The 25,182-nt window shown below is 33.9% G+C and overlaps 2 protein-coding genes across 2 annotated transcripts; both read right to left on the reverse strand.

Moving 5' to 3' along the window:
- Nucleotides 1–1,834: 1,834 nt before the first annotated feature.
- LOC139874340 (F-box only protein 8-like) lies at nucleotides 1,835–3,038 on the reverse strand. Its single transcript, XM_071861784.1, has 2 exons — nucleotides 2,332–3,038; nucleotides 1,835–2,180 (listed from the first exon to the last, which is right to left on the reverse strand). Exons 1-2 carry the CDS (start codon nucleotides 3,036–3,038, stop codon nucleotides 1,835–1,837), a joined length of 1,053 nt encoding a protein of 350 aa, XP_071717885.1.
- Nucleotides 3,039–17,606: 14,568 nt separating this feature from the next.
- Nucleotides 17,607–18,767, reverse strand: LOC139874341 (putative F-box protein At3g47150). The gene is made up of 2 exons (XM_071861785.1): nucleotides 18,230–18,767; nucleotides 17,607–18,058 (listed from the first exon to the last, which is right to left on the reverse strand). The coding sequence occupies exons 1-2, from the start codon at nucleotides 18,765–18,767 to the stop codon at nucleotides 17,607–17,609; spliced, it is 990 nt and encodes a 329-aa protein (XP_071717886.1).
- Between the last annotated feature and the right edge of the window lie 6,415 nt (nucleotides 18,768–25,182).

Raw genomic sequence — 25,182 nt, forward strand, 5'->3', positions numbered from 1 at the left:
GGAACTTTATATGTAACATATTAGCTCCGAAACACTCGAAAAACACTATATAAACACCAACTAACTTCCTCGAACCCTAAACTCTAATCTTCATCAAATATGAACACTTTATCTTCAAATATCAACCGAAATAACTCCAAACTAACCCAATAGTGCGAGGGATAAAATGTATAAATCGAGCACTATCGGTATGCTTTTGTTTTTATTTTTTTTGTTTTTTTTGGCTTGTTACTGTTATGTCGTTATCTATTTTTGTAACGGTATCTCGTGTAGTTTTTTGGTTGCGATGTATGCTTTTGTCTCCTTAGTTTCATTTGGCTCGGTTTTAGATAGCGGGCAGCGTCACGTTTTCTAGTTTCGAGTTCCTTCGTTCTTGTTTGTATTCTTGTTCGGGGTTCATCTTTTGATGAATTCCTTTTCCATAGTAATCGTTTTTTAGAAAGAAAAAAAAATGTCAACTTATGAATTGCCTCCTATTGTTTAAAATGTTCACATTAAATGTACTTTTTAACGACATTTCTAAATTCTATCGTTCACCAAAGCTGGTAAAATTCAATAATTGTCACATAGAAGCCAAATATAATCGAAATGGGTCAACCTGACTCAAACTTACTTGGTTGTTCAATTATTTAAAAATTGTTAGTAAGTAATATACAATTCAATGTTTCAGAAAAGCAATAATGTTTTTTTTTAAAGGAAAGTTATTGGCATCGAATACTCTCATTTGCCACGCACGCACGCACGCGCTTTTGGGCGGAAACCCGAACCGCATTACAGGGATCCGAACCTTAAAGCATCCTGAGGGGCAGGCGGGTCGAACATGGGTCCTGAATACGGATCGGTAAAACCTCCCCTGGGCAATCCGGCTTTCGGAATTAAGTCCCACGGTTATTTTTAAGGAGAGAGAGTCGAACTTGAGACCTACCCACCCCATCCCAAAACACAAAAGCAATAATGTTACAACACTAATCAAAATATTTGAGATATTGACTTATGAGGTTGTAACTAAAAGTATATTCGGGAGTCAGGAGGTTGCATACTTGCATGCATTAACAAATTTACCCATTCTTAAGAAAATGGGTCAAAGTTACTATCTCTCATTGTGACCACTAGTATACTGCATTTATAATGTATAATTCTTTGACCCAGAAACAGAAGAAAGGCATTTGCACAACACCTGCAGAAAAAGCATATAACTAAAAAACACCACCAAAACAAAAGACTCAATGTTAACCACCTTAACAATTAATTATCTGTTAAGGTAGAGTGTGATTTACCTATCGAGATGTATTAACATAAACATGGAGAATCGAATTGTGACCAAATTCAAAAACATTAATCGAGTAACACAGTGATTTCATCTGAAAAATTAATTTGATGATTTTGAATGTAATATTAATAAGTATCAATCTACAATTTATCTCCAAACTATTACCACCACATTGTGCGTTGTGAAGGGCTACGTTGTGCCTTTTTGGAGTTCTAGTTTGTGTTTGTGCTTTTGTCTTGTGGAAGTGTGTTTGTATGTATATTAATAAATTAATTTCTAGAAGACGAAACACCAGAACACGAATTGAAAGCATTCATGTGAAAACAAGTTGACTTCAATACTATTAGATGTTGATTAAGAGTGTAACTTATCCCTCTAAATGTCTCATTATCACAAATAATAATTCATAAATCATAAGCTTAAATTAAAAAACTATCTAAAATGCATCAATGCATATATTAAGTAACGAAAAAACTAAAATGTGAGAATATAATTTGGACATTCATTCAATTCTTATATTTCTTGTTGCATTCTCCAAAACTCAAACAGATTAGTAGATTAATTTCAACTTTCGTGATCTAAAAATCTTGTAGTGTGTTCATCACCTTCATCATCATCATCATCATCATTAAGTGTGCCTGATTGATTTAGCAGAAGTAGAGATTCTGTGTATGAGGTAAAAGAGGAACAACTCACATAGCTCCCAAGATCGTTGAAGTGTTTCAAATTGGGTTCGTAAGCTACAAACTCAGGTTCCCGTTCATCATTACTCTTTACGATTATAAGTTGCTCATTATCCCTAAATCCTAATACATGTCTATACATATTTGGTAGGGTCACACTATAGAGCTTGGCAAAGAATTTTGAAACATTGTCCATCGACCACACATCGTAAACATATCCTTTTGAGCTAAATTCAACCAGACCAACCAGACCAAGAGAGTTTCTTAGCTTAAAGATGTTAATATCGATTAAATTACCAGGTACTCGTACTTTTGCGAATTCTTTCACTTCCCAAATCAAAAGATACGATCGTTTTAGTAGAATTATTATAGGCACACCAACAAATAAACCCGTTCATAACTGCTGGAGTTTTGTAACCAATCCCTTCGAAATACAAATCAATTTTTAACCATTTACGAGGAAGTTTGGTTAACGGACTTCTCCACACACCTCCACTTAACGTAAATACTTCAACTCGCCAAACTCTATCTATGTCCTTATAGGATACAACATCATCACGTGAAACATGAATGATATTTATCCTGACAATCTTAGGGTCAAGAGTGTTAGGACAAACACCAAACCCAACAAAAACATCCTCATAATAAGGAGCATCAATTGCTACTGATTTTCTTATCAAAGGATTCCATATAACGTAGCGATTAAAATAATCTTCACTTAAATAACGACCAGCAAAGCAAAGCAAGCCATAGGAGCTACCAACAAACTCTATTTGCGTTGTATCAACAAACTCTATTCGATCTGTATTTAAAAGTCGGTTAAAGAAACGAGGATGCGACAAATTCATCTTGTGTTGGGGGAATGAATCATCATCATCAACAACTATCCAGTCATTATTTTTATACTCACACCATAACAGAAGACGTTTTCGTTGCGCCTGGCGAACAATGTAATCGGAATTAAAATCGGGGCCATCAATCAAAGACTTCCATTCTTTCGAGACGGATCGAAATCGAATAAGTGATTCAACAGGAAGATAACAAAGGATTTTGATTTGTAAAACCAAAGGTATATAATACGCCATGGTTTTTTTTTTTTTTTTTTTTTTTTTTTTTTTTTTTTTTTTTTTTTTTCCTTGGAGATCTACGTAACCAATCAATCAAACAATATTAATACACAAAGTTATACAGTTTAAATTGACCGAATATTTCAGTTTTTTGGAAAAAAAATTATGAAAAATCTAACCTTTATATAATGGGCTTTTATTTATGAATTTCTGTTACAAGTTCCTTAAATTCCGTGATTTTATTAGGAAACAAATACGTTATATTCGCAATATGTACAATTTCTTCGTTTGAATTCAGGTTTAAATACGGAGTACCAGTTATTAACTTATTATATCTAGAGCTTTATGTTATTTATAGCATAAACCAATTAATTAAGCATGATAATAATAATACTCCGTAATACGGAGTATAATTAAAGGATGTTATAACTTATAAAAACTTCTTTTAAGGATAAATGGTAAATGTGAAACGAAATTAATGAATTACTAACATAGAATGTGAAAACATATTAGTAGGCAAAATATTACCTATACAGAAAAAAAAGTTGTCTAGGTTGATATCGATGCTAGGGTGAACTGCAGCGAGTCTCATTAATAAAAACTGCAGAAAAATAATTCATGTAGGATCGGTTAAAGGCATTGTATGAATTTTTTTAACTGTTAAGTAAACTTAATTGCAACTCTCATCAATAATATTGTTACAAAAGTCCTGTCACCCTTGTATGCATTCAACTTTCAAAAGTCTTATTGTATGCATTAAACTTTGTATTTTCTCCTATTGTATGCATCCTGTCACCCTTGTATCCGGTTACCGGTTACTATTTGGGTTTCTTTACGTGGTTAGTCCCTTGACTTAACACTCGTTAAATTTTTCCGTTAAGTCTAAAAAATGAATCTTCAATGGTTTAGATGCAATTTTAATTTCCAAAAATTCAACAAACATAATTGATGAGTTGAACATCATCATCTTAAACTCTTCAACAAACCTCAAATCCAAATCAAACTCTAACAAACCAAATGAAGGAGACAATATCACCAAAACCAATTTTGCAATATGGAGTCTATGATTCGTTGTCATCTGTTGGATACAACTTACATAGCAAAATTATATCTCAAGTAATTTCTAATTGTTGTTGAACCTTAATTAGAAAAAGGATAACATAAAGGCTGCAAAGCAAGAACATAGAGATGGCAATTTCAACAATTTATTGATAAATAAGTCAACTTGAAATTCTTTAAATCATATACATGTAAACCAATTCTTTAAGCAGTAAACAACATTCAAATTAAAAAAATTACAAAGTTCTCTTGTAAGACCCTAATAATTATTGTACTACAGTGTAAATAGGGTACATAAAGTGTGGGATTTATTGTGCAGTTAAACTGAGGTCAGAGTCTGATCTGGGCTTGGTGCGCTCAGTGCACACTTTAGGGTGCGCGTGGCGCACTACTTACTGTAGCCGGGTTCTGCTTATTTTAATCAGATATTTTGATGGGCTTTTTGGTAATTTCACTGGTGGACGAGTTTAAGACCAGTAGGTCAGATCTTGTGGTATCATTCACTCCATTTCCAACAACCTATTCCTATCCACTTGAATTTTAGAGAGAGAGTGAGATTCTTGTATGAGAAAGTTCAAGCAAAGGAAGAAGGACCTAGTTTTGAGTCTTAGCTCGAGTTATAAAGTTGTTCATCTCCTCTCTAGCTACGTTTTGGTTGTAGTGGTATGTCCTAACTTTGATTTCCTTACTTTGATTTATGTATTGGGTTAGGGTTTGTGTAAAAGAAGAACATAAAACCCACATTTGGTGATTTTGGGTGTTCTTGAGAAAGATGGTGTCATGAGGACTCAATAATAACTAACCTAGGGTTTCAAAGTGTTAATTGATGTTTATGAGCCTTAATTGGTTAGTTAATTACTAGCACACCTAGTTATTTAGCAAATGGGTGTTGTTTGAGTTTAAGGATGACTCAAAATAGGGGTGTTGGTTTAAAAGGGTCAAAGTGTTAATAATTGATCTAGTTGGAAATGATGAGTATGAAATACCCTAATTATGTTTTAGTAAGTGTTGTTGGACCTTAATCACTAGCTTTTAGTGGTTTATGATGGTCTTGACCTTAAAGAGGCGGTTTTGGTGAAAAAGGGGCATTTAATGCATTTAAGTCATTAAATGCACATGAGTGAATTGTTGGTATTTGATCCAACTAGTTTGTATGTTGATTGAGTACTTATTGTATTAGGTACTTTGCTTTGAAGCTTGCGGAAGTATAAAACTGTCACAGAATTGTTAAGATGAGTGGGATAAGTATACATGTACGTATATGATGTGTTTATTTGTATGAATGGATATGTGTTCTCCAAGTTAGTGATATATACGTTGTACACTAACGGTTTTATGAATGGATATGTGTTGTCCAAGTTAGTGATATATGCGTTGTACACTAACGGCTTTATGAATGGATATGTGTTGTCCAAGTTAGTGATATATGTGTTGTACACTAACGGTTTTATGAACGGATATGTGTTGTCCAAGAGTTAGTGATATATGTGTTGTACACTAACGGTTGTTATGAACACCGATGGGAAATTCGAGTACCATTCCTTTTTACGATTGGTTAACCATGGTTGTGCGAATTTTTGTATTAGCATATTTAATTGTGAACTATATGCTATTGGTGTCGCTAGCTTATTATGAATTGCGGATATTGGTTCATGCATAATGGTTGCATAGTTGTCAATTTGCTAGCTTGTATCCGGTATTGTGTAAGTGAATGCAAGCAGATAGATTATATATGCATATGTATAATTATTGCACTCACTAAGCTTTGCTTACCCTCTCGTTGTTTACCTTTTTATAGGCTCAGGTGTGGACAAGGGTAAGGGCGTTTGTTTGGAGTAGAGATCCCGCTTTGTTTGTTAGGGAACGCTTTTGGATGTGATAGCTTTTGGAGTTTGACCGAAACTTGGGTAGTTTAACCCCCAAACACCATGCTCATAGTGTCGTTTGGAATTTAAACTAATGTGGTCGAAACTCTTATTTTGTATGAAACTCGTAGTTCGGGCCGATGTGGGCCCCGTTTTGTAAAACTTATTTTATTGTTGAATCGTGATGGTTTTACATATTATAACATGATGTGAAAAGCGTTTCGTCTAAAAATGTCGTGAAGTGGGCGATCTTTTTTGGAGAAATGGACATTTTGATCAGAACTGCCGGGGGCCTTGTGCGCGCCGCGCACATGAAAGGGAGCGCGCCGCACACCCTGCTGTACTTCGAAATTTTTTATTTTTTATTTTTGCAAAATCAGTTGTATATCGGGTTGGGTTGTTACAAGTGGTATTAGAGCATGGTCTAAGGGATTTAGGCGACTTGAGATAAGTGCCTAGACTTAGACTTTATTGTGTATGCGCGTATTGCAGGACTTGTAGGAAACGGGTAGGAACGGGTGTTGGTTAGTGCATAGGTTTATGTGAACTAACCTTGTGCTAATTGTTTTGTGTTATGTTTTGCAATCATCGGGCGAAGATAGACGTTGTACTAGCAAGTTAATGCGATGTGCTCGCGTAACAATGATTAGCTACCATTGTTACGGGTGCAAATCGTGTCGAACAAACGATGTACGACAATTGTTGAGCAAGATGGAGTAGTGTGGTGTATATGTATATATATATGTGTTATGTCGTTTTGTTTCGTCATTTAACCTATTTCGTTTTATAGAATGAAGATGAGAAATGGACTCGAAAATGATAACGGAGGTACAAGTGAGGACGCCGAGTTTACGACCAAGGTTGAGGCCATTTTTAAACGTCAAAAGGCGGAGTACCTTGTGGAGATCAAGAAGATGTTTCTAGATTCGATCGACGAGCAATTAGTCGGTGTAGTAAAGGAACAAGTTAAGGCCGTTCTTTACAAAGATAATGTGGGAAGACGGGACTTTTTCTTTAAAAATTTCAAGGATGCTCAACCTCCTACCTTTGAGGGTGAACGGGACCCACTTAAGAGTGCTCGTGGATCTCCGATATGGAGGGGGCTTTCCGTACTTGTGAATGCCCTCTCGATAAAAAGACAAGGTATGGTTGTAGCATGTTAAGAGGTGATGCTAAGTTGTGGTGGGATGCGAAAATCCAACTTTATGGTGAAGAGCAATGTATGGAATTCACTTGGGACGAATTCAAGGCGGAGTTTTTCGACGAGTACCGAACTTCGGCCGATCTTACAAGGCTTAAGGACGAGTTACGTTCCTTGAGGTAAGGGTCGATGGATTTGAACACTCTCAAATCTGTTTTCTTGTCCAAAACCCAATTTTGCCCGGAGTATGTCGGGAATGAAAAAATGTTGAAGGAAGACTTCTATCGAACCTTGAATGACAGTTATCAAGAGAAGATTAGCGTGAATGTGGTGAAGAGCTTCGATGAGTTGTTCAATATGGCCAAAGGTTTTGAGGCGCTCGTGTTAAGAAATGGTGGTTTTACTTTTGGTAAGAGGAAGTTCGAGAATTCAAGTCAATCGAACTTTTCCAACAAAAAGAACAAGAAGGGCTCCGAAAGTATTAATAGCGTGAAGAAGGGTGGTTCCGGTGGTCATGTGGTCACTTGCTATACTTGTGGGAAAAAGGTCACATCTCTCGTGATTGCACCAACCCACCTTCTACAACCAAATTCACTTGTTACAATTGTGGTAAAGAAGGGCACAAGAGGCCCGAGTGTCCCGAGTTGCGCAATGATAATGTTAAGCGGCTAGAGAAGGCGGCGGGTACGGCTAGGGGTCGAAATTATTTGATGACCAATGACGAAGCCAAGCAATCGAACGAAGTTATCTCAGGTACTTTCATGGTTAATTCTAATCCGGCAAGGATACTTTTTGATAGTGGTGCTAACTTGTCGTTTATGTCACCAAGATTTGTGCCTAAGTTAAATAAACCGCTAGCTAAGTTAAGTCATCCGGTAGAAGTTGAAATAGCGGATGACAAGACGGCGCTAGTGGTTGATGTGTGTAAAAATTGTAATGTTGTGTTTGGTGCTGAAAGTTTCCAAATTGACCTCATTCCGATGATTTTAGGTGATTTTGATATTGTCGTGGGTATGGATTGGCTCGATCGTTATAGAGCCGATATTGCATGCCATGATAAGCTTATTCGGGTAAAGACCCCAAGTGGGGGAGAGTTAATTATTCACGGTGATAAACGAAGAAGACTTGTGCCGATATGCACTTTTGCACGGGCACATCGTTTCCTTGTTAGTGGTGGCATGGTTTTTCTTGCCCATGTTGTTGATACTCGTGATGAGCCACCATCCATTCGTGAAATTCCGGTGGTTAATGAATTTGAAGACGTTTTTTCGGATGAGTTACCTGGTGTCCCGGCGGAAAGACAAGTTGAATTTCGCATTGAGTTGGTTCCGGGGGCTACCCTCATTGCTAAAACTCCTTATCGTTTAGCACCAACAGAAATTCAAGAATTGTTAAATCAAACCCAAGAGTTGCTTGAAAAGGGTTTCATTCGACCGAGTGCTTCGCTATGGGGCGCTCCGGTTTTATTCGTAAAGAAGAAGGATGGTAGTATGCGGATGTGCATCGACTATAGGGAGTTGAACAAAGTGACGATCAAGAATCGTTATCCATTGCCTCGGATTGACGATTTATTTGACCAACTCCAAGCTGCAACGTATTTCTCGAAAATCGACCTACGGTCCGGCTATCACCAAATGCGGGTCCGTGAGGAAGATATTGAGAAGACGGCTTTTCGAACGCGTTATGGGCATTTTGAATTTGTGGTGATGCCTTTTGGTCTTACGAATGCACCGGCGGCATTCATGGATCTTATGAACCGAGTATGTCAACCTATGTTGGACAAGTCGGTAATTGTGTTCATTGACGACATACTAGTCTACTCGAAAAGTATGAACGAACATGAACGTCATTTACGTGAAGTATTGAAGACATTACGAAAGGAGAAGTTGTATGCTAAATTCTCTAAATGTGAATTTTGGCTAAGGGAGGTTCAATTCCTTGGTCATATTGTGAACAAGGATGGTATACAAGTAGATTCGGGGAAGATTGAGACGGTGAAGAGTTGGGGACGACCGACTTTGCCTACGAAAATCCGAAGTTTTCTCGGATTGGCCAGTTATTATCGTCGGTTTATCCAAGACTTTTCCAAGATTGCTTCTCCATTGACAAAGTTGACGAGAAAGAACACGAGATTTAATTGGGAGAACGAGCAAGAAATTGCTTTTCAATTGCTAAAAGAAAATTTATGTCAAGCTCCGGTGTTAGTGTTGCCGGAAGGGGTAGAAGACATGACGGTCTATTGTGATGCTTCTTTAAATGGGCTCGGGTGTGTTCTAATGCAAAGGGGTAAAGTCATCGCTTATGCCTCTCGACAATTAAAGGAGCACAAAACGAGATATCCGACTCATGATCTTGAGTTGGCGGCAGTGGTGCATGCGTTGAAAATTTGGCGCCATTACTTGTATGGTGTTAAGTGCACGATTTATTCGGATCATAAGAACTTAAAACATCTTTTTAGTCAACGAGATTTGAATTATCGTCAACGTAGATGGATGGATGTGGTAAAGGACTATGATTGTGAGATACTTTATCATTCGGATAAGGCGAACATTGTCGCAGATGCGTTAAGTCGGAAAAGTCAACATCCGGCGATACGAGTAGGATCGTTACGCATGATTGTTACTAACGATTTTCTTGTAAAGCTTGGCGAGATGCAAATTGAAGCTTTTGTTAACAATAAGCACGAAGAACGAATAGTGGGCCAAACGGAGTTTATTACTTTAGGCCCGCATGGTTTGTTGTCTTTCCAAGGACGAGTGTGGATGCCTAGAATGGGAGATTTTCGGCGAGTGCAGAATGGGAGATTTTCGGCGAGTGCTACTTGATGAGGCACATAAGCCGAAGTATTCCATTCATCCGGGCGCGACGAAAATGTATCACGACTTGAAGAAGGATTATTGGTGGCCGGTCATGAAACGTGATGTTGTAAAATATGTTGAACAATGTGTTACATGTTTGCAAGTTAAGGCCGAGCACCAAAAGCCGTATGGTAAGTTGCAACCGTTAGAAATTCCGAAATGGAAATGGGAGCACATTACCATGGATTTCAATACAAAGTTACCAAAGACGGCGAGAACCCAATATGATTCGATTTGGGTGATAGTTGATCGATTGATGAAAAGTGCTTTGTTTCTTCCCATTCGGAAAGCGATATCGTCAGAGACCTTGGCTAAGTTGTTTATCAAGGAAGTGATATCAAGACATGGGGTTCCTATATCTATTATTTCGGATCGAGATACCCGTTTCACATCTCGGTTTTGGAAAAAGTTTCATGAAGATATGGGTACTTAATTAAAATTGAGCACGGCATATCATCCTCAAACGGACGGTCAAACCGAACGTACGAATAAAACATTGGAGGATATGTTACGAGCGTGTATTATTGATTTTGGTGGTAGTTGGGATGAACACTTACATTTGGTGGAATTCTCGTACAATAATAGTTACCATACTAGTATCGGGATGCCACCTTATGAGATGCTTTATGGGCGAAGGTGTCGAACTCCAATTTGTTGGGGTGAAGTGGGTCAAAGTGAAATCGGGAGTACCGATTTGGTTTTAGAGACGAATAGCAAGATTGATATGATTCGGGATCATTTGAAAAAGGCTCAAGATAGACAAAAGTTGTATGCCGATAAACGTAGACGATTTATTGAGTTCCAAGAAGGTGACATGGTGATGCTTAAGGTTTCGCCATGGAAAGGTGTTATTCGATTTCGAAAACGGGGAAAGTTAGCTACTCGGTTTATTGGACCATTTAAAATTTTAGCTCGTGTTAGTGAAGTTGTGTATTGTTTGGAATTACCCGAAGAGCTTGCGGGGATCCATAATACATTTCATGTTTCCCATCTCCGTAAGTGTCTTGCGGATGATTCATCTTGGGTGCCATTGGACGAGATTGAGCTAAACAATAAGTTAGAGTATATTGAGGAGCCGATTTCCATACTTGATGAGAAGGTCAAAAGATTGAGAAATAAGGAAGTGAGAACTTTTAAAGTTCAATGGCGTCGGAGTAAAGGTTCCGAGTTTACTTGGGAGCCCGAAGAATTCGTGTTGGTTTATCTTCCCTCTTGTCATGCGGCTTGGATCGTGAGGACGCGCTCCGATTTAAGTGGGGGAGAGTTGTAAGACCCTAATAATTATTGTACTACAGTGTAAATAGGGTACATAAAGTGTGGGATTTATTGTGCAGTTAAACTGAGGTCAGAGTCTGATCTGGGCTTGGTGCGCTCAGCGCACACTTTAGGGTGCGCGTGGCGCACTACTTACTGTAGCCAGGTTCTGCTTATTTTAATCGGATATTTTGATGGGCTTTTTGGTAATTTCACTGGTGGACGAGTTTAAGACCAGTAGGTCAGATCTTGGGGTATCATTCACTCCATTTCCAGCAACCTATTCCTACCCACTTGAATTTTAGAGAGAGAGTGAGATTCTTGTGTGAGAAAGCTCAAGCAAAGGAAGAAGGACCTAGTTTTGAGTCTTAGCTCGAGTCATAAAGTTGTTCATCGCCTCTTTAGCTACGTTTTAGTTGTAGTGGTATGTCCTAACTTTGATTTCCTTACTTTGATTTATGTATTGGGTTAGGGTTTGTGTAAAAGAAGAACATAAAACCCACATTTGGTGATTTTGGGTGTTCTTGAGAAAGATGGTGTCATGAGGACTCAATAATAACTAACCTAGGGTTTCAAAGTGTTAATTGATGTTTATGAGCCTTAATTGGTTAGTTAATTACTAGCAAACCTAGTTATTTAGCAAATGGGTTTTGTTTGAGTTTAAGGATGACTCAAAATGGGTGTGTTGGTTTAAAAGGGTCAAAGTGTTAATAATTGATCTAGTTGGAAATGATGGGTATGAAATACCTTAATTATGTTTTAGTAAGTGTTGTTGGACCTTAATCACTAGCTTTTAGTGGTTTATGATGGTCTTGACCTTAAAGAGGCGGTTTTGGTGAAAATGGGGCATTTAATGCATTTAAGTCATTAAATGCACATGAGTGAATTGTTGGTATTTAATCCAACTAGTTTGTGTGTTGATTGAGTACTTATTGTATTAGGTACTTTGCTTTAAAGCTTGCGGAAGTATAAAACCGTCACAGAATCGTTAAGGTGAGTGGGATAAGTATACATGTACGTATATGATGTGTTTATTTGTATGAATGGATATGTGTTGTCCAAGTTAGTGATATATGCGTTGTACACTAACGGTTTTATGAATGGATATGTGTTGTCCAAGTTAGTGATATATGCGTTGTACACTAACTGCTTTATGAATGGATATGTGTTGTCCAAGTTAGTGATATATGTGTTGTACACTAACGGTTTTATGAACGGATATGTGTTGTCCAAGAGTTAGTGATATATGTGTTGTACACTAACGGTTGTTATGAACACCGATGGGAAATTCGAGTACCATTCCTTTTTACGATTGGTTAACCATGGTTGTGCGAATTTTTGTATTAGCATATTTAATTGTGAACTATATGCTATTGGTGTCGCTAGCTTATTATGAATTGCGGATATTGGTTCATGCATAATGGTTGCATAGTTGTCAATTTGCTAGCTTGTATCCGGTATTGTGTAAGTGAATGCAAGCAGATAGATTATATATGCATATGTATAATTATTGCACTCACTAAGCTTTGCTTACCCTCTCGTTGTTTACCTTTTTATAGGCTCAGGTGTGGACAAGGGTAAGGGCGTTTGTTTGGAGTAGAGATCCCGCTTTGTTTGTTAGGGAACGCTTTTGGATGTGATAGCTTTTGGAGTTTGACCGAAACTTGGGTAGTTTAACCCCCAAACACCATGCTCATAGTGTCGTTTGGAATTTAAACTAATGTGGTCGAAACTCATATTTTGTATGAAACTCGTAGTTAGGGCCGATGTGGGCCCCGTTTTGTAAAACTTATTTTATTATTGAATCGTGATGGTTTTACATATTATAACATGATGTGAAAAGCGTTTCGTCTAAAAATGTCGGGAAGTGGGCGATCCTTTTTGGAGAAATGGACATTCTGATCAGAACTGCCGGGGGGCCTTGTGCGCGCCGCGCACATGAAAGGTAGCACGCCGCGCACCCTGCTGTACTTCGATTTTTTTTTTTTTTTTTTTTTTTTTTTGCAAAATCAGTTGTATATCGGGTTGGGTTGTTACATCTCTTCTTCCATCAACGCATAATTTCTCAACAACCAAGAATTACTCAAAAAATAATGGTTTCTTAGAAAGATATGTATTGATCCACATTAAATAATGCCGATTCTGCTTCTCAATCTTCTCTTCGTTGCTCTGATTTGTTGTTTCTTGTATGAAACTCAGCAAAAGATGAACTCGGTTTTTTTAACAAAATCATTTTCAGATCTGCTTCTTGTATGAACCCCAATCTTCATATCTGAACTTGGCTTCGTTCAACAAAATCGTTTCAATTTTGGTCATGAAATCGTTTCAACAAAACAAAAAAAAAATTCATATCTGAACTAGGTATTTAAATTAGAACTGAACTAGGTTTCAACTTTGATCGTGATATCGTTCAACAAAACAAAATCAGATCGGGTCTGAAGTTTGGTCTCGAAATCGTTTCAATGTATTAATTCATTCGATGAATGTGTTTTAGTTGTCTGTAAAAATGAATGGATAAAACATAATAAATTATAAGTAACTTTCACTTCTAATTGTATACTTCTTCTTTATTTTTTGTTGTATAGTGTATATGAATGTATGTGGATGAAATTGTTGAAGAAGATGAAAGGTTAAATTGAGGGACCAATAGCCTCAAAATTAAACATAAATAACTAGTATGTAATTATTTAATAAACATCAGGGACTAATAATGTAATTTTGTGTATTAGGTGACTTGAAGTTTACCTCTTATAACAAGTCAAATGCATACAATAGGAAAAAATACAAAGTTGAATGCATACAATAGGGTTTTTGAAAGTTGAATGCATACAATAAGATTTTGATGAAAGTTCAATGCATTTTGGTGCATTTTCCCTAAACTTAATTGCAACTCTCATCAATAATATTGTTACAAAGCTTAAACATATTTGTGAAATATGATATGAAACAGTATGAGACAGGTTTTGCCAGACTTTTGCTTCCTCAAATGTCAATAAATTATACAATCTTTCACTAAAAAATATTAAAAGATAAGTTTTGTATTTGAAGAAAAAAATAAATTTCTTGAAAATGTCTTCCAAAATCGTAGTCTCATAACTTCGTTGCAGGGATTGTACATGATTAATAATCTCGTCAAGCACCATTGTTGTACCCAAGAATAAAAGTAGTTCAATACTTTCGTTGTTTATAAATGCCAAATAAAGCTTTTCAAAATTATGGATGGTACTGATAAGATAGACAGAATGGACGAGTTGAGTAAGCTTTGAAATGAGTAAAATTAAGTACGATACGAAATGGGTCAACCTGACCCAAATATACTTCTTCGTTAGTAGAAAATAAACAATTCAATGTTTCAGAGAAACAATACTACGTAGTATTAGAATAATAATCTAAACTAGTTATCGAACCCTCGCTTCGCGCCGGGAGTTCGGTTTTCAATGTATTTTATTGCGTTTAGTAAAATTATTTTGTGGCTAATGATTATGTCGTTGAAGCGCAACTCGAGTCGAACTAAAAGGTATAACCCGTGAGAGATATAAATGTTATTTTAAATTAACAATATATGTGCATCTCCGCGTTTCGCTATAGAATTGTCGACTTTTAAAAATTTAACGTAAAATCAACGTGTATGAAAAGTACCCCAAATATTTAGCGTTTTTTAAAAAGCGTTCATTTTGCGTATAACTAGTGACATTGTGTTCCTAAAATTATTTCGAGTTTAACGATGGTGGAAAAATTTAACTCGTTGCGAGCGAGAAGATATGACCCGTTGAATATTTGGGTAGAGTTTATTTAAGATTTTTTATGAAAACGGTTATTTGACACTTTACCCCCTGTTTGGGGGGTCGATTTGTATTTTTCAAAAAAGTGTGGGGGCGTTGTTGGTAAAATGAAATTTAGTTAAAATTAAAAGAAAAAAAAGGTGAAAAGTTGAAAATGACCCTGTTTACTATTCATAACTTTTGTCTATTAGTTAATATGTAAATATCTGAGAAATTGACTTGTGAGGTTGTATGGCTAAAATGGTGAAGGCTTGCAGAATTTGCGAGTTTGTCACCGTTTTAGTCAAATTTCCATCATACCAACTCCAATTTAGTTGATTCAAAAACCTAAACAAACATAATTCGAAGGACTACAAATTTTCAGTTTTATGGTTACCTTAAATCAATAGTCTCCTATACGGAATCTTTATATTTTATAGGTTATTAACTATTGTTATTGATTGACAAATACATATGTGCTCTACACACTGTAAATTTATATTCTATGCTAAGATCATTAGATCTTGAAGGTAAAACATGTCATATTCGCCCCGTCAACGAGATTGTTCAAGATGTGCCACTGGCTATGGCAGACAGCAGACTGATGGGTTACCTCCCCAACCACTATGGGGTGTGGAAGAAATCAACCCAAATTTCATCACCCCAAAAAAACTCGCTTCTAAGTTGTAGACAAAAATGTCACCCCCAAAAACTCGCTTCTAAGTTGTAGACAAACATGTCACCCTTGTTGCATACATTCCTAGCTTGGGCACCTATGTGGCAGGCCCAATGACCTTTTTTTTATTTTTTTTAAAGGCAATGCCCCAAAAAGAGGTAGGTGGGGTTTGTATCCGGGTATCCTTTGAAGATTCCCAAGCACACACAGTGGCGGTACCAGGATTTTTTTCACCGGGGGCAAAATAAATTTAAAACCATAGCAATTTTTTTGCGCAAAATATGGAGGTTTTGGGGCAAAAAATGAAGGTTTTTAAGGCAAATTATGGAGGTTTTTGGACAAAATTTGAAGGTTTATGAACAAAATTTGAAGGTTTTAGGGTAAAATTTGGAGATTTTTGGGCAAAATTTGAAGGTTTTTGGACAAAATATGTAGGTTTTGGGGCAAAAAAAAATCTACTGGGAGCAAAGTCGAAAAATCCAAAATTTTTACACTGAAAATTGCAAATCCACTGGGGGCGGTTGCCCCCGCTTGTTCCTTCTAAAAAACGCCCCTGAGCACACAACCACTCCTTTGGGGTTGAGGCCCAATGACCTTAAGTTACCACATTGACTTCTTTATATGACTAGTAGTATATATGCAACCATTAATTCTTGTTGGAGCAAATCGGTTAGTGTCCCACATAGGAATGGAAAAGAAATAAATGTATTTATATATGCTTAGGGAAACATCCATCTATGACCAAGAGTAATAGAGAATTCATAGGCTTATATATGCGGAGTTTACTAACCATAGTTGCGAATTCTCTTATAAAAGTGAATATAATTGACAAGTGTGGTCCTACTTCCAATTCCCAAATCGTGCTCAAGAATAAGAAGTAGTTCAATACAACTTGTTCATATACTCCCAAAAAAAACTTTTTAAAATTATGGATGGTGGTGATAAGATGACTGAATGGACGAGTTGAATAATTTCAATACAACTTGTTCATATACTCCAAAAAAAAAAAAAAACTTTTTAAAATTATGGATGGTGGTGATAAGATGACTGAATGGATGAGTTGAATAAAGTGTCAAAATGGGTAAAGCTAAGTACAAACCAGAACGAGTCAAGCTGACCCAAAAATACTCTGTCTTCCAAATTTAAAAAATCATTGACTTATGAGGTTGTAACTAAAAATATACTCAGGAGGTTGCATACTTGCATGCATTAGCAAATCTACCCATTATTAAGTAAATGGGTCAAAGTTACCCATCTTTTGTTGTGACCACTAGCATACTGCATATAAAACGTATAACTGTTTGCCCCATAGACTAGGATTGTGACCATACACTGAATAGACCATATTAGGAGTATTTTTTAGTATGAATGTTTTTGATTAATAACTGGAGAAACCAAAAAGTATTATGCAATTATAGAAACATACCCGTGTCCTACTATGCAAGGGAAAGAGGAATTCAAGGATATTAATATTATAAAGACACAATGCAAGTGTGGTGTCACATCAAGATTAGTAAGCTCACAAAGCAAGTTGTATCACTTCGGCCCGAAAGGGAACCAATAAAAAAGAATAATACCATATTCACCTACTTTAAGCAGCATCATCCTAATTCTTCAAATGCATTACTACACCGTCCCCTTAATAAAATTACTTCTAGTATTACTATCTTTATTACCCTGCCTATAAAAGAAATAACAGAGTATTTCATACAATGGATCTTTCATAATCATTACTACTGCCACTAATGTTCATAACTATAAAAAGCAAAACACCAGAACAAGAATTCAAACGCAATAATGTCAGCACAAGTTGGCTTCGATCAATACTATTAGAAAGTTGATTCAATGTGTGACTTATCCCTTCTAAATTACGTAACAAAAAAAAGTAAATGTAAGAATATAAATTGAATATAAATTGGATCTTCAATTCAACTATTACTGTGATTGATCTCCAAATCTTGCAATGTGTGCATCACCTAGCTTCATCATCATTTAGTGCGTCTGATTGATTAAGCAGAAGTAGTGATTCTATGTAGGAGGAGTCAAAAGAGTCACAATCGACATATAACCCAAGATTGTTGAACTGTTTCGAGTCAGGTTCATAAGCTACAAGCTCCTTTCTATATTCATCAATTTTTTCTTTTACTATTATAAGTTGGTCATTATTCCTAAATCCCAATACTTTCCACCACCTCTCTGGGGAGGTAACATTGAAGAGTTCGATAAACGATTTTGAAACATGGTCCATCAACCACACCTTGTGAAATTCTTCATTTGAGCCACTTATTTCTCTTTGAACGACTCCTATAGACCCTCTTAAATTAAATATTTGGAAAGGATTGTGGGATAACTTGTTTGGAACACTTATTTTTTTAAATTCTTCACTTGTCAAATCAAACGATACAATAAAATTATCGCAAGGACCTATAACGACACACCAATAAATAAACCCCTTAATAACCAATGGGGTTTGGACGTAAAACCCGATATTAAACCATTTACTAGGAAGTTTGGTTAACGGACTTCTCCACACCCCTCCACTTAACGTAAATACCTCAACTCTCCAAGCTTTACGTTTAGGCTTGAATCAATAACCTGGAATATAATCATCATATGGAAGAATAGCTATATTTATTCTGACAATCTTAGGGTCAAGAGACTTAGGACAAACTCCAAAACCGACAGAACCACCTCCATTATAAGACACATCAATTGTTACTGATTTTCTTATGGATGGATTCCAAATAACGTAACGATTGAAATAATCATCTTCACCTAGATATTCATTATTAAAACAAAGCAAACCGTGCGAGCTACCCACAAACTTAGAAACTAGTTTTGCGGACTGAGAATACCTCAAGGAGATCATGTGTTGGGGGAAAGTATCATCATCATCATCATCAACTATCCAACAATACCTTCCTCTTTCAAGATCATCAGCCACATAACCTGTGTACACCCTTAAAAGAAGACGTTTTCTCTGCGCCTGGCCGATAATGTAATTGGAATTAAATTCAGAGCTATCAATCAAAGACTTCCATTCTTTCGAGACCGATCTAAATCGAATAAGCGATTTAACAGGAAGATGACAAAAGATTTTGATTTGTATTTCCAAAATCATGTAATTTGACATCTTTTTTTGTTTTGCCGTCTTTTCTGTTTTGCAGAGCTACGTAAAAGTAGGGTAACCTAGTTATCTATTAATATTTATTTATACACAAAGTTTAGAGGAATTTGAATGCATGAAAATCTCTGTTTTTTTTTTTCCCTTTTGAAAACTACGGAGTATATGAAAAATCTAACCTTTAATTATCTCTAATTATTTTAGTTACAAATTCCTTAAAATCCGTTATTCAATTAGGAAACAAATACTTAATTTTTCGCAGCACAATTTTGAAGTAGTTTTAAAATAATATTATCTATCTAGAGTGTTGGTATATTTTTTTTGAACCGCAAAATTTTATTCACAACCGAACCTCTAGAAAGACTCTAGAGTGGCCAGCACCACCACAAACAACTACTTACAACGGATTAACATTTCAAAAAACTCAAAAAATATCACATTTTCCTCTATATCTAATCCAATAATAAGAAAAAATACAGATAGAATCAAAAATATCGGATTTGTTCAAAGAAGGATTGTTAAAACAATCCCATTTATGTGTCTCCAAAGCACCCATACGCAAAATGCCACAATTACGTACATCTTTGTCTTCACTTCTTCGGACCCGCTTCAATGCTCAAACCATAACATTCAATCCGAGTACGAATTAAAGACCGGCATGTTGTATCCAACCCAAGTCCTTTGACCCAAACCTGCTGAGCAACCAAACACGCAAACAAAAAATGAACACGAGATTCAATACGATGAGAACACACCGGACATTGAATGTTAGGAATTTCAAACCATGCCTAAATATATTAATTAAACATTATAGGTAACCTATCAATTCTCGCACGCCAAATAAAAATGTTAACCTTTCTCGGAATAGCTTTACTGTAACAACCCGGAAAATTCCGATCAAATTTAAACTTTAATCTTTATATGTTTCCAACACGATAAGCAAAGTCTGTAATGTTGAAATCTCAAAAACTTTGAACTGTGTTCATGTAATCAATTACCCTTCGACTGCTCTCGACGATTCACGAACAATTATGCGTAAATAGATATGTATAAATATATACATATGAGTGATTATTAAATTGAGAAATATTAATAAAACATTAAACGGTTTGGTTGATATGAGAATAGGTTATGAAGTTGATAATGTGACTTGAAAATGTTAACAAAATATTAAACGTATAACATTATACTTATTTATTTTAGATAAACATCTGCGTAATAAAACGTGTTATGTGAGACGTGTATATATATATATATAGACAAAGTATATTGAACTTATATTTGAGCGGTTTCGAATACAATTAATAGATATAGTAACACTTGATTGTAATTAAATAAGTTAATACAAACTTATGAGGATTTAAAATAAACATAAGTTCTAGTAATAGATTATGTGATCTAAATATAGTTAGTTTTAGAAAAATAAACGTTATAATAGTTATTTGATTTAACTTCAAATGTACGAGAACGTTTTCAGTCTAAAAATAACTTGTTACTACAACGTTTTATAATGTAATTTGAATATGTATATAAAACTTAATTAAAGCTTTATATTATAAAATTTACACACACACACACACACACACACACACACATATATATATATATATATATATATATATATATATATATATATATATATATATATAGTTTCAAAGATATAAAATGTATTACGATATATTTCGAAAGGTTGTCACATTTTACAATATGTCAAGATATATATTATTAAAGTTATTATCATTACTTTTTATTATAAATTTTAAGAATTATATATAACTAATAGAGGGTCACGTCTTCTTTAAAAACGAATATAACTTTATATATAGAACCACTTTTGACATTTCATTACTGAGTCATTGTAATAAAAATAAAGGTTTTAACGTTATCCTGAATTTTAGAATCTTTCTAGAAACCTTTTGACAAATCATCCATAACAATGGTCCGTGATTCAATAAAATATAGATAAATTTAACGAGAAACAAAAACGTGTTTTGAAACTTGTGAAGTGTTAAAAAAAATAAACGTTGGCGCATAAATGAATTATATCAAATTAAGTTTTAAAGTGTAAACGATACGTGTTATATTATTTTTTAAACAAATTTAAAACGAACTTTGAAATATAATTAGTTTTGAAAAACTAAATATTATATTATTAAATAAATATATCAGTTACATACGATACGTACGGATTTATATTTTTAAATGAATATGAGTATAAATATATATACATATATATATTTTACAAAGTGATTTAATATAATGTTAACATAGTTATATAACGCTTTGATTTAAAATAATATTTTTATATATATTTTGGTAAGTAGCGAGACGTCGATTTTTAGAAGCAAATGATCAAAACACTTAAATGATTAAGTTACACTTTGAGTGATATGGTTATTAGTGAATTAAGTTTAATTATCGTTAAAGGTACACATCGCGAAACATAAAATACTAGTTTTCTAAGCGTACGAAAATGCGTTCGAGAAACCGGAAACGGGACGTAAGTCGAGTTACAACGTACGAGTCATCGGAACTAAAATCATAAGTTAACTATACACGTAAATATAATATAATATAATATAATATATAATTAATTATATAAATTAAATATATTATATATAATAATAATAATAAATGAGTGTCGGCAAGGAAATTTAGTCGATCTTAGCTGTACCAGGGTGCCATGCGATCGCATGGGCATCACCCTCAAACTCCATGCGATCGCATGGAGGGGGGTAGGTGGTTACATTGCTTATAAATCGAACGTTTCCTGATTTCTGATTCATTTTGTTTACTATCTCTCAATCTCTTGTATCTATATATATATCTATATATATATTTATAATAATAATAATAATAATAATAATAATAATAATATTATTATTATTATTATTATTATTATTATTATTATTATTATTATTATTATTATTATTATTAATTATTAGTATTAGAATTATTATTAGTATTATTATTACATAAAATACTACGACAAAGTTTTGCTCGCGTATTTTCAAACGGGTTTTTCGAGCGGGATAGGACTAAGGAAATTATGGGTTATAGCTATGGAGATTATGGGTATTTTTCGGGGGTATGCTCATGATTCAAATCTAGTGTTTATCATCTCCGTTGCGTCTACGTACTTTCCTGCAATATTGAATCACAATATTGAAACGTGAGCACTCATAACTTAACTTTTATATATTAATAGTGTATCTCTGACTAGTTCTCGAGTATATATGATTATGCATGCTTGTATGTTTAATTTCGTCATTAAATAGTTTATGATAAATCATGAATTTAATACATATGCTACTAGGATAAGGTATATGATATGCATGTCGTTGGAAAGCTGACGAAAAATCTATAACTTTTCATTTAGAACTCGTGTGATTCCGATGAACGGATTAAAAGATATGGCCAACTGAATTTTAGTATTATTATTAAAATGATGATTATTATTATTACTATCGTCGTTATTATTATTATTATTATTATTATTATTATTATTATTATTATTATTATTATTATTATTATCGTTATTAATATAAGTATTATCATTAAAAATCGTTATTGTTGTTATTATTACTATTGATATTATCATTAAGGATATCATTAATATTATCAATATTATTATTATTATTATTATTATAATTATTGTTAAGTATTATCATTAATATTCTTATAATATTTATTATTAGTATCATTATCATTAAAACTAATATTAGTATCATCTAATTATTATGATTGCCATTATTATCATTATTATGAATGTGATATAAAAGAGGAATAAAATCTATTAAACAAATCGATTAGGAAATAATGAGTATGAGTATCATGATGAAATTAAAATATTGTAAGATATTGATTTAGATAAAAATATCGTTTTCAGTATTTTTATCATTATTATTATTAAAAGTATTATTAATATTAAAACTATCATTTTTACTAAAATTATCATTTTTAATAGAAATATCATTGTTATTATAAAATATCATTATTATTATCACTTTAGTATTATTATTAAAAATTATCATTTTGAATAGAATTATTATTTTTATAAAATATTATTATTATTACTGTTAATATTAAAAAGTACCAATATTATTAAGATTATCATGATTAGAATTATCATTTTATCATAATTAATATCGTCATTAGTAAATATAAATATTGTTATTATTATTAGTCATTATTATTACAAAATAATACAACTTTTACTTATTATTAATATTATCAATATTATTTTATCAAATTAATATGTGTTACAAAGATATTTTACTACATGTAATATAATTACATTAATAATACATATCACTATATTTTATGACATTAAGTGAACTTTAGTACTTAAGATATATAAAGGTATATTTTTATATATATAATTTTTAACATAAATTTTTATTTATTAATAAATGATTTATATTATTTACCCTAATAAAATCTGTTAAATATATTAAATATATAAAACGACCATATTCAAGTTACATAATAATCATGTATAGATTTTGAAAGTCATTTTAGGACAAACTGACTTTTGTTGACTTTTACATATCAGACTCGAACATTAGGATTGTGATACACTATGATCTGACCTAAATTGTTAGACAGATATTGACCAACATATGAATATATATATATATATATATATATATATATATATATATATATATATATATATATATATATATATATATATATATATATATATATATATATATATATATATATATATATATATATATATATATATATATATATATATATATATATATATATAGGTTCGTGAATCTGAGGCCAACCTTGCACTTGTTCAGTGTCATCATATGCGTAATGACTACGAAATACAGTATAGTGAGTTTCATTTGCTCTCTTTTTAAATGCTTTTACAATATATTTTTGGGACTGAGAATACATGAGATATTTTATAAATGTTTGACGAAATAGACACAAGTAATCCAAACTACATTATATGGTTGGATTATCGAAATCGAATATAGCCCTTCAAGTCTGGTAACCTAAGAATTAGGGAAATGGCCCCTAATTGACGCGAATCCTAAAGATAGATCTATTGGGCCTAACAACTCCCATTCATGTCTATGGATGGCTTTAGTACTTCGAGATTATTATTATACAGACGTCGATGTCAGTGGGGATATTCTATGCATTATGGTTAATGTCGGTTACCAGGTGTTCAATCCATATGAATGATTTTTATGCAGATGGCTATATGCATGCATAATATTTATGAGAAATGAAATTGAAAATCTTGTGGTCTATTAAAATTATGGAAATGATTGATTACGATAAACTAATGAACTCACCAACCTTTTGGTTGACACTTTAAAGCATGTTTATTCTCAGGATTGAAAGAAATCTTCCGATGTGCATTTGCTCATTTTAAAGATATTACTTGGAGTCATTCATGGCATATTTCGAAAGACGTTGCATTCAAGTCGTTGAATTCATTAAAGATTATGATTAAACAAATGACAGAATAGGTCATTTATAGTTGGATATTATGAAATGGTATGCATGCCTATCAACTTTCGATGAAATAAAAGTTTGTCTTTTAAAATGAATGCAATGTTTGTAAAATGTATCATATAGAGGTCAAATACCTCGCAATGTAATCATATGTTATTGTATTCGTCCTTATGAATTAGGACGGGTCGTCTCATTTACACCAACTTGTACACGGAGACAAAGAAGTCAAAATGATATCGTCCACATGCGCTCTAGGGTCGTGGATAGTGAACACACCATATGACGACAACGACCAGCACCGATCATCTTCATTTGAGCTAAATTGGACACCTTGAATTTTCGCAAGCAGTGCATTATACAAAGAACCTCATTTCGACTTCCCAACGTATCACGATTCCACACCGATGACCATGAACCATTAACAAGACGATCCCCCAAAACAAAATCCTTGTTAGAGTCTAAATGAGCCAACCGATTATATCTCCCCATCAACGGCCCCTCACAAATCCAATGATCCTTCCAAAATTTTATCAATATACCATCACCAACTTTTCTCCTCAAAGTATGTGAGGAGAAAACACCTTTTGAGTGCATGGTAAATCACTTTAACAATATTACACCAAACAGTAGATCCCTTTGGTGAAGTATCAAAGATACCACCCTCTGATCCACATATAGCAACAATAAGAGATCTCCACAATGCATCAGTTGAAGTGTGTAATCGCCACCTCCACCTTAGAAAAAGTGCCATATTGAAAGCTTTGATGCTTCCCACATTCAACCCACCTTTTCCAATGATACCATCACGTTTGACCATTTAACCCATTACCACACCCAAAAAAAAATTCACCCTAATTGATTTCAATTTGTTAAGAACGCTTTCCAGACATTTAGAGATGGAAAAATAATAAATAACAAGACTTCCCAAAACCGACTTCAC

The sequence above is a fragment of the Rutidosis leptorrhynchoides genome, chromosome 11 (genome assembly GCF_046630445.1).
Source record: "Rutidosis leptorrhynchoides isolate AG116_Rl617_1_P2 chromosome 11, CSIRO_AGI_Rlap_v1, whole genome shotgun sequence".
Taxonomy (NCBI): Eukaryota; Viridiplantae; Streptophyta; class Magnoliopsida; order Asterales; family Asteraceae; genus Rutidosis; species Rutidosis leptorrhynchoides.